The sequence below is a fragment of the Gekko japonicus genome, unplaced genomic scaffold, assembly GCF_001447785.1.
Source record: "Gekko japonicus isolate JY-2015 unplaced genomic scaffold, Gekko_japonicus_V1.1 scaffold191, whole genome shotgun sequence".
NCBI classification, from domain to species: domain Eukaryota; kingdom Metazoa; phylum Chordata; class Lepidosauria; order Squamata; family Gekkonidae; genus Gekko; species Gekko japonicus.
The window spans coordinates 1,492,458-1,503,746 of NW_015175362.1; the positions used below are offsets into that span (position 1 = coordinate 1,492,458).

The 11,289-nt window shown below is 37.5% G+C and overlaps 1 protein-coding gene across 1 annotated transcript in view; it reads left to right on the forward strand.

Annotated features, from left to right (window-relative positions):
• The window catches only part of CCDC171 (coiled-coil domain containing 171), a 215,457-nt gene extending 206,722 nt beyond the window's left edge, over positions 1–8,735 (forward strand). Inside the window, exon 26 of the mRNA XM_015425408.1 lies at positions 8,517–8,735. Coding sequence (XP_015280894.1) covers positions 8,517–8,735 — 219 coding nt within the window. The remainder of the gene's footprint in view (positions 1–8,516) is intronic.
• The last annotated feature ends 2,554 nt before the right edge of the window (positions 8,736–11,289 follow it).

An 11,289-nucleotide genomic window follows, 5' to 3' on the forward strand; every position in this document is an offset into this window, starting at 1 on the left:
TTGCCCTTTTTCTTTTTCTGAACAGGGTAGCCTACAGTGCCATGATTGCTAATAATGAGTTTTTACCTAGCTGGGTGGAATCTGAAAAGCTCTACTCACAAAGAAGTGTCGGAGCTAAGATTTTTTTTGTTCTCTTTCTGGAATCATTCTCTCTTAAGGGACACCTGCATCCTTCATAATGACGCAGAAAGGGCAGCTGCAGATCCAAGCCCCACTCCGTGTATGCAGAGGTCAAATAGCTGCTCTCTTGTAGGCTCTGGCCCTTTCCCTGCCTGCTGGACATCTGGATTATATTGTGTTCATTTACACAATTTGGTGGAACTTTCATGTTTTATTTTCTGGAGTGTTACCTATTTTTCCTTGTCTTGCCAACCACACCCTTTTACACCCATTTTAGTTATTTCTCTTGAATCTTCATATTTGACATTTAGATCAACCAGGGGGGCAGGGGGGAATCCATTTGTCTTAAAATGTTGGTTCACTTAGGATATAATTGGTATGCAGGAAACATTGATTACCACTTGTTTAGTGGCATTCAGTTTGTACTGCCAGCTTCAGGAAAAAAGATATTCCAGAGTTCGTACCAATCTATAGAGCTGAATGTGTATGGTCCTTGTTAAACTAATTATGAGTATTTGATTTAGGTCAGCCAGACATATATGTATGTATAAATGAGATCAGAAACAACAGAAGCTATAACCCAAAATCATCCACGCTGGAGTTATCTATAACTGATAAGCTTGATTTCTTGTGCAGTTAGCTACTTTTGAAGCTTGTATGCATGTTAGACATCACTTGAAATTGAGTCTAAAGTATGACCTTTCTCCCTCTTGGTTGTTCATATACCTTTTTCTTAGCAGTACCCTCAAAATAAATTCTTTTTTTTTCAGTCCCCCCCCCCATTTTAAAATAACTTGCAAGCAATTGGTATTAATCTTGTAGTTGGAAGGGGAGGCTGTCTAGACCAAAAATCTTTCTCTTTGTGTGTATAAAATCTGAATCAAGCTGAAAGGTATTTTTTGCAGAACACTTTTATGTTTGACAGCATTCTCAAGTGTACTGTAGTGAGTTAAAAATTCTGATTCCCTCCCACCCCAGTCTTGAATGAAATCTCTTGCAACTAAGCAGTTCTCGCTGTTAACCTTCAGAGTATTTCATATAGGACAAAATAATATTGGGGTTCTTGTTTTGCATTGCTTTTCATTTCTTGATTAACTTTTATAAAGCAGCAGTTGAATATAGCACTATCTCAGAGTAAAACCCATTTTGCTTTTGGTATCCAGTGAAATAATTGCTTGCTAGATTAAAGTCAGGTAAATTTCAACATTCTGAGTCTGCATAAAACATCTCATCTGTGAACAGCTAATTGGGGGGTATCTGAGATCCCACCAAGTGGCTTCTTTGCAAACACCAGATTGCCATTGCTTCAAGAAGTGTTACCTGCATATAACAACTTTTTATCTAGGGTACAGTATAACAGCTATGGTTCTCTGATGCGAAATAAGCGCTAAACATTTCCTGCTTGAGCAATGAAAGAACCTTAATCTCTCGTGTCCTTGTAAATGTTTAGGATTATGGCACATGTAGTATGTAATCTTGCAGAAAAACAGTATCTGCTACCCACAGCCTCACTTACTGTAGTACAGCTTCACTGACTAACAAGAGAGTGGTCAAAAATTAGCTGTGGCTTGCAGTTTGTGTCTGCAGTCTTAAAACCTCCTTACGGGTCTCTCATTGTTTGCGTTCCCCTTTATAAAAGGGAGAGCATAGTACTTGCTTCTGTCCTGCATTTGTGAAAACTCTAGAAGGGACCTGTGGCTTAGGTAACTTTCCCCCTTCAGAACAGACAAGGAACCATTTCTCTCCCCATAGGAGACAAAAGGTATACAAACATTCCGATTGGCTGGTTCAAAGCCAATGCTGGTCAATCTTCCCAAGGTTTGGAGTTCTGCTAAAATGCCTAGAATAAAGAGGATTTTTTTCCTCCGGTATCTTGGTTTGCATACTTTTAATTTCAATACTTCATCCTAATCAAACTGCCACAGGTGTATGATTTGCCTTTTTAATCGTTTCTGTAGTACGTGGAACTATATGCTTTCATCTATAGGCTGCTATGCTTCCATAATGTATAGAAATATATACCTACATTCAGTTAACCCTGTTAAAATGGGGAGTTGTCAAGATATTACAAAATAGCAAGTAAATTGCTGTAGTGATATCTAGTTCAAAATTGTATTTTATAACAAAGTCAAATCTTGTTCCTGATACCCTCAAAAGATGTGCAATTAATTCACTTTTTTGACAATGTGCTTTAATGTATACTCACTATTTTTATTTAAAATACTGCCTGCTATTTGACAGAGTATGTAATAGCATTAATCATCTAAATGTCTAATGATTTTTCTACTGTAGGAAAGCTGAATCATAAAGATACCTTAATTGAGCCTACTCTTTTATTCTCTGTATCGTAAAACATTACTGTTAGAAATAATGACTTTTAAACTTTTTTTTTAGCTGCCTGTCTAATATATTTTTACAAATAACCAAAGATTTCACAATCTGGCATATTTTAATTCACTTGCTTCTGCCAATCAAATCTGGGTTCCCCACTTTCTTTAAAATAAAATAAAATGAGCATGAGAAGAATGTGGGTTTTGCTGAATCCCAGATTTCCCTGCACAATTTAGCAAAAATGGGATGACTAAATCATAGTCGCACCTCTTCTGAGCAAACTGGCAAGAAGGAGAAGGTAGTTAAGCATCTTGCTGTGCGTGAGCAGTTAGAGGGCAGGCAGGCACCGTGCACCTTGACCACCTATTATGAAGCTTTTTGCTGCATTGTCAAGTGAAAGCAAGTTAATTGGGTGAAGCTGTAGAGCATGTTAGGGGCATGGTAAAGGGATGCTGTCTGACAGCTGAATGTCAGCAAAAGCTACTGGAGTGTGGTTGAGAGACAGAGACCTGTCACAAAGTTCACGCGGGCTGCAGCGCAGTTAGGGAGCTGAAATGCGGCTCAGTCTCACTTTCTCCCTCATTGCATTCAAGCACCTTTAAGATTTCACACTGGATATGTCAACCCTTGTTCTCTAAGCTGTTTTCTCCTAACCCTTCTGAATTCAAATGATTGGACAAAAAGATGCTAATGTTTGGCAAAGTGAATGTAAATATAGTCTCTCTCTCTCTCTCTCTCTCTCTCTCTCTCTCTCTCTGCCCCTTCCCCCCTCCTTTCTTCCAGAGCATAGATCTGCATCAGGCTCCAGGACTCTGACAAAAATTAGGCTGCTGGAAACTCAATAGATAGACACACCATCCCTATAAAGGCGTTCTGAGTCTGGCAATTAAAATTGTTGAGTAATCAGTGCAGGGACAGTTTTCCTGTACTGGCTGTTCAAGAAGGAGCCTATCACAGAGGTTGCAAAATTGCCTTTTCATTTCTTTGTCACTAACTCAACTGAAGGTGGCAATTGGAAGAGAGCAGCGATATATAAAACTAAATATTCAGAAGCGGTAGGAAAATATGCTCATAAGAATTAGGCTGGCTGTTGGGGCCAGCTTTAGTTTGATCAGAAATGGGTATGAGAGAAACAGAACCGTTAGTCCATGGGGCTCAAATAGCCTTGAAAGAGAGGAAGCCGTGTTGGCAGTCTCATTGTCTTCACAGCTAAAGTTTCACTACAAACAAGCAAACACATACTGCATTACGCTAGGAGAACAAATACATGTAATAATAATCAATACTTTGAATCCTGGGATCATGGAATTTTCAAGTTTGGGTGTTTTACTCCAGTGAGACTAGATAGCTGTTGGCTTCTGAAGAAGCCCAGGGTGCTTATGAAGTCCCATCGCCAGAGGACCAACTTGCCAGCTGTAAGTTGACATCCTATCCCCTTTGTTCTTCCCTGCCTGAGAACCGCCACCCAGAGAAAGCCTGCATCACTAAGTCTTTTTGCCCTTTCTCTTGTGTCCTCCTGTCATTTCATTCCCTTCCGCTGTCTCTGCTTTCCTCTTTCTTCCACGCTGCGCTCACTCCTGCATGTGCAATGGTGGACAATCTGGGTTGAATGGGATTGGTGACTTGCTTGGAGTTGCAGATCTAGGAATAGGTAACCATGAGACGTGGGACTGATTGCAGAGCAGACTGAGGGTACTATAATTGATGGAGGAGATGATACCTGCTATACCCACTGTAGCCACACTATATAATTGGAGATGACTGTCTGCTGTACAGTGGAGCTCTGTACATTAATTGCTGGATGTGATTATGTCTGTGTACATATGTGCAATTTCAAGACATGCTTCTCAGAGGATCTGGTTCACAGAATACGTACATTAAACTGATATGGTTATTCACATATGTACAGTTTTCTTATGCTTTTTTTCCTGGAAAACATACTTCATTCAGGAGGGGGTGCAATATGGCCACATATATATTGTTCATTAAAATATAAAACAAGCCCTTTTTCTCTCAAGCTGTTAATTCCACAGAGTATATACAATTCTATCACTGAATGATGAGATAGGAGGAAATGTGGGTAATAATTATTGTTTCCAGATTATTACAGAATCTCTTGCTTTCATAAAGCTCAAAAGACATAGGAGAAAATTAAAAAGTAATGAAAAAACCACATGGAAACAGTTGGGTTGCTTAGTATTTTTCTTGGCCTAAATTACATGGGTTGGCAGTCATTTGCATTGTTGTGTCTGACAACAAGGGTTTTTGTGTGGGGGTCAAGGTAAAGCAGTCCTAAGTAGTCCTAACAGTGAAGAATGCATGGTGCCTGTTGCAAATTTTTAATCTCTACATAACAATTTAATCCTAAATTGTTGGTGTACCGAATGATTTATAAGAGAGAAACTTTTTTTTTTTTTTGGCCACTGCTTGGCCTGGAAAAGTTTACTATTTCTCTTTACATTATGGAGACTTCTCATAAAAGAACTTTCTGTGTTAGACACAAGAATGTAAACTTTGAAGCCAGTGGATAGTAAGCAAGCTAGCAGTTTAGTATGGATTCTAGCAGTCCATGAGCACTCCGCCTTTAGAGAGTGAGGAACTGCTCATAGGTTGCTGTTTCATAAACAAGATTGACAACCTCCAGGTGGGGCCAAAGATCAGTTCCTCTCAAGGAAATGGCTGCTTTGGAGGACAGTGGCATTATACCCTACTGAGATCCCTCCCCTCCCTAAACCCCACCCTCCCCTAGCTCCACTCCAAAATCTCTAAGAATTTCCCAACCTGGAATTGGCAACCCTACTCATAAAATAGCTCCATATTGGCTCTTTAGATCACATGATCCCCACTGGCTAAAATTTCAGTATGCCATTGGACCATTGTGCTGAGTAGAATTGTAGTTTCTTCTACTTCCATGATATCCTGGTAAGCTATCTTGGAAGCCCTGTCAGAGCCCCTGGTTTAAGATCCCCAGAACTTTATGTAGCTTATGTTGAATTTCCACTCACACATTATCTTAATGCTTAACTTATTCATTTACTCACGTTATTCCTTAAGTTCAAGTGAATTTCATAAAATTCATGGCATGATACAGCACATATTGTGATTCAGTTACAACTTTTGACCCACTAATACCACTCCACATTTACTGCCTGGTCTATACTGTCATTCTCTGAATATTCATTCTGTAACTTCTAGTTTCATCAGCCTTATCTTTTTAAAATGTCTTGTTGTTTATAAACTATGGTTCTAGTTAAGGTTTTCCTTTAGAATGTTTTTTTCATATTTTAAATACTGTTTTGGATATTGTTTCAAAGCATATATTCATATTAAGAGTGAAATATTGAAAGATAAGGAGAAATTATGTTTTATAAATATTTTCAGTATATATTGTGAAGTGCATTGTGCTTTATATTTTCAATATATATTGTGAAGTGCATTGTGCTTTAAATTTTGGTTTTATTTTATTGATGTAACACTTTTGAAGGAATCATGTACAATTTATGGCATAAATAAAATTGTCTGAGTAAAGGAATAATTTGCCCAGGGGTCTTATATCAAATAAATCACTTCTTTTAAAAGAATCCCCCCAACACATCTTTACAGTTCAGACTATCATTGATGCTGCAGCCCATCTAGGTTAAGTGTAATAATTCTGTCATTTGCCACATAGATATGAAGTTGAAATGTTGAGGAAACAATCTAGTGCATAGAAGACACATGGGGTGTGTTTAGTTAGAAGATTTTTACCCCACCTCACCACAGCAACATCCATTAAAAATAATACAAGGTTTACAGTATCTTCCCCCACATACACCAAGAGATGGTAAACTGATAATTCAGTGTGCTCTTTCCATTCCCCAAGCTATTCCTGCCACTGCTGCATTTACATCATAGAAAGCTATATAATCCTAATAGCTATATAAGAAAACACTTATTCTTGTGTGTGTGTTTTTCAGATTTTTTAAAAATACATGTTTAGGTTCAATCTAATAGCATCAAGAGTATTTTTTCTTTACAAGGCTAGATAGTAATCCAGTTTCCATTCTGGCAGTTAGATGTTATTCTACACTAGTTTCTTGTGAGGTCTGGAGTGGGCCTGAGAAATGAAGCAGGCCTGACCCCCACCCAAACAACTGAAGTCTTTTCCTGTAACACTCTATTGACTAGCTGCCAATCATTAAGTTTCATACTTTTTTGTGCAACTCTCCAAGGAAACCTGATTTCTCATCTCCTTACTTGGGATTTTGCCGTTGTTTTCTTGAAAGAAAGAAAAAAAGGATAGGTCTTGAGGAAAAGAAAAATGTGAGCAACATAAATGATTTTTAACCAGAATGACAAGTACGATAATTGGGGGTGGGGGAGAGGGGGAGTACTAACAAATTTGTAAACGGAGCTGTCCTTTGCAAGTGTTTTGTTTACTGCATTTATTTAGGCAAGAAGTTTCTCTTTAAAATGACCCAATTTATCTTCCCTCTTCAGCACAATTTAAAATAAAGCATGTATTTTTTGTAACACAGGATCATATTTCTTGGTTTGAAGTAAGCCAGTAAAACCTAATTTGGTGTTTTATGATATCCGGTGTAAATATACCAATAATTAAAATGTGCTCTATGTCATATAAAAGATGTGCAAAAACCTGAAAAGAACATTGTTATTAATGAATATAGTGAAGTTTTATTATTACACTGGCCAGTAATACATTGAATACAGTGCGGCAAAAAATCTAGTTGTACTTGAAGATACGTGTTCTGTTGTCTAACTTCTCTTCATAATCCAAACTCTTTGTAAAGCTGAGTGTACTACTGCTTTTTAAATATCTCTTTGGGGTAACCATTTGAACTTGCTACCATATTGGTGGGTCTTAAAGGTCTATCAGAAGCCTTGATGATTGCAGCCGGCTACAAGATAGCTTGTGGTGTATCAGGAAATCAAAGAGCCAACATCAAAGAAAATTGCTGAACTAGGTGTTAGATGCAGTCATTGATTTTTTTTCTCTCCCAGTAGCAGTAATGGGAATGGGGAGGGGGGAAACTCTCAAAAAAACCTGAAGCACACAGTAGCAGAATTCCAAATATTCCCCTATAGCAACTTTTTCTCCCCCCCCCCATGTAATCCCATATTTGGTGTACTTAAAATCCACCAAATGCAAGGCATGAACTCTTCTGTAGCATGTGGACCTCAGTGGGTACAGTAGCATGTGTTTCTGTAGCAAGTAGCATTTTAGATAACATTTCCTTTGATAGCTGTGGCTGCTGCTGTTGTATATTTGTTAAGTAGCTCTCTGTTGTTTGTTTGTTTAACTGCCCTTTCTGATTTCTTCACTAGTTTTATCAATAGAACACATCATTCCTATACATCACTGTAACCCAAATGCTGGATTTACGGATATTGCTAAACAAAAAATTAGACTTCCATAAAATCTTTTAGGTAGTGTGCTCAGTTATCTTATGATCCAAAACTATGACATGGGCTCAGTTTTATTTGGCTCCATAAATAATTGGGAAAGTGGATGCATCAAATAATAGCAAATTCTGCATTATCACATTCAATTCTGGGAAAGGACAGTTACCAGCTACACTTAACATCTTGCAGACTAAGAATGGGGACAAACTACTAAAAACTGGAGGTCAGAGATAAGCATATTTTTTCTAATAATAATAAAGCTTTTAATGAGAACTTACGCTTTTCAATATGATTTCTAGTTTTTACTCTATAGTGTACTTCTTACTCTAAACCATGCAATCAGACTTGTTGGGTTGAGTGTAAAATTGGTGTATTTAGTTCTTACTTTCAGTTTTGAAGGATAGTCAAAGCTATATCCTTAGAAGTATCCAATGGGGAAAAATATTTATAGAAATTGCTAATATCTCAAATCCAGCAGACAGGTAAGCATGCCTTGCTTAAGTTCTATTGAAACTAATGAGGGTTTAAGCCTGTTTAATTGGTTAATATCCCTTACAGCATGCTAGTGTGTCTGAAACTATAGTTATAGTTGTTTCTTAATTGATCCTTGGTGTATTTAATTGATCCTTACCATATTTAGAGAGTGTTCTTTTCCCCCCTAGGAATCACGGAACAGTGCAAACATTCCTTCAGCTTCGAGACCAGCATCCCAGTTTGACCAGGGTAGCATCTTGGATTTTTTGCCACTGAAGGCTGAGTCAGATTATGATGCATCTTTCCCCATGATACACAATAGATCCAGTTCTCAGGCTTCTTCATCTTACTCCTCTACCCGAAATGTCACAGCCAGCGCCAAACGAACAATGCAAAATGGACGTTAAGTTTTGTTGTGTGTGTGTGTGTTTTTAAGTGTTAGAAAAACCTAATTAAATCCTATTTGATTAGGATGCCTTTCGACTTTGAATTGTGACTCAGTCTCTCTGCATTTTTGTGACATTAATTTTGCATATATTCAGTGTGGTGGGTGTAGGGGGTGGGTCTGTACATATGTTCCTTTGCTTCATACTTTCAGCATAGTGAAACAGTCCATTTTTTAAAACAATAAGTTTTATTTATCATGGAAACTCATTTTTATGTAATATATTTTTAAATGTTAAAGAATGACACATTTTGGGTAATTTTCCCTCAGACTTAAAAAAAATCAATAAGCCATTTTGGTCTCTATCTATCAAAGTTGTTTCATACTTGTCTATTTTAAAGCAGGGCTGCAATACTTTAATAGGATTGAGAGAGCTATTTGAAATGTATGCCAATGATTCCTGTCATTTCATGGCAGCCCTGCCATGGTTCACTGAGCCCCCTCTTCTCTCTTGTCAGCTCAACTGAAGACAAGCATTTAGTTGCAAACTTTAAGCAGGTTGTGCAAAACAGAAATGATGTGACTGCTTCTCCTCCTGCACAATAATGTCACTCCTGGTCAATGTGAGAAGGTCAGGTTGCTCCTTGTAAAGCTACATGATACCACTTGCCCATTTGAACAAGTTAAGTGCCGAATCTGGTCCCTGCAGGCGCTGCACACTCATCCTTTTAGCAAAAGGCAGTGTTTGATAAGAAATGTAGAAACAATTGTGCAGGGAGGATTTTTAGATGATATGTTTATGTACTTTTATAAGGGCAGTTCCCAAACCAGCATTGCAGGTAATATATTTAGCTTGAGCCGCAAGACTTTAAAGTAATGGCTGTTTTGACCTTCAAAATAGGCTCCTTTTTGTGTGTATGTGTGCTGGTAGGACCCAAGAGTGACGCCCATCTTTGATGCTGACAGAATTTAAAGCAAGGCCATTGCCCTGCATTTTCTGCCTTGTAGCACACAAAAGTAAAATTGTATGTCAGGCCGAGATGTCGGGGAGCTGACAAGATGCCCCAGTGACATTTCAGCTGGAAAGAGCAAGTGTCTTGCAACCAAGTGGTCAAATATCAAATAATAGGTCAAGCAGGAAGGAGCTGAGTTCTAACCACAAAGAGGTTTCTGGTAACTTACTTGACAAGCTTTTGGGCGCTTTGTGGCTTGACAAAGTGATGTTATGTTGGGTATCGCTAGACAGACTGTTCTTTATCGCCTTCAGAAGATCAGACATTGACATTGATTAAACTCTTTAACCCTTAAAGGTTAAATCTTAGCCGGTATGCGTCATTGTGAGTAAAGAACAAAAGAAAATTTGTAATATATACCATTTGTTATGGTATTAATCACCCCAACTCCCCAGTGCCATTAACATTTGATGTGTGATGTAGTTTTTGACAGGGATATTGAATGCAAAATCTATATGTTAGATTGCTTCTCATTATGGATCAGGGATACATTAGAAAAATAACATTGTGCTTTGTAGAATTTGTAATTTCTTGTGCTTTGATAAAAGCAGTGTTTGATTCCAAGGGTCCTTTCCTGACTACTAACATTTATCTTTGTTCTCCTTGTCCTAGAAGGTGAAATTTGCATATGTAATACACGTGTCATTGTAAGTAAAATCATGCAAATGTCCAAGAAATGTACTTGAAAACCACTCCATAGAACTTTGAAAATTTTCAAGTATTTTTTATATTTCGTTTCTAAAAGTGCTTTCACATGTGCAATGGCAACTGTATATTACTTTCAAATGAACAGAGTAAAAGAAATTTGTCTGTTTTAATAGTATGGTTTCTCTGGATTATTTAAGTCAAAGTTTTGGGATAAAAAGTTTTTGTTTCTCTCATATTAATGGCTGCTAAGAAAAAGACTGAAAATATCACTTAATTCTAAACATGAAGCAGTTCTCTTATCCACTTGCATGAATGATTTTGTTTTTATTGTCCTAAAGAAACTGAACTAAAACTGTAAATGTCCCTAATAAGGTTTTCATACTCTCTAGTCAGAATTTAATCTATTATTGGACCACGCGTTGGCAATATCATTCCTTATGACTGTATCAATAAGTCACATTTTATCATTTAAAAGATCGGGGATGTACTACAGTGACTGCCACATTGTTACCTTTGGGGAATGAGAATAATTTTGATTTGTTTGTCCTACTCAGCAAAAAACAAGAAGTAGAAAATTGTAAATGATGTATACCTTTTTTAATAGGTAGATCAGCTGTAATACTTTTAGAACTGTGGAATATGGTTTTTACAATACAATGTAGTCAAAACTTCTATCCTAAAAAAAAGGCGAGAAAGAAAACCAGGAATCTTGAAAAATGTCTGAGCTGCAAACCTTTATACAGCTCCACTGCTGAAGAGGTGCTAGGGCAGCAATTCTAGATTATTATCACTGTTTTTTTTCAAAGGGAACAAAAGGTTCCCCAGGTTAGAGCTCATTCAGGAGAATACTTGGAGATGAGAACCTCCCTACTATTCATAGAGATTAAAGCCTCTGTGTTCATCATTTTTAAAATC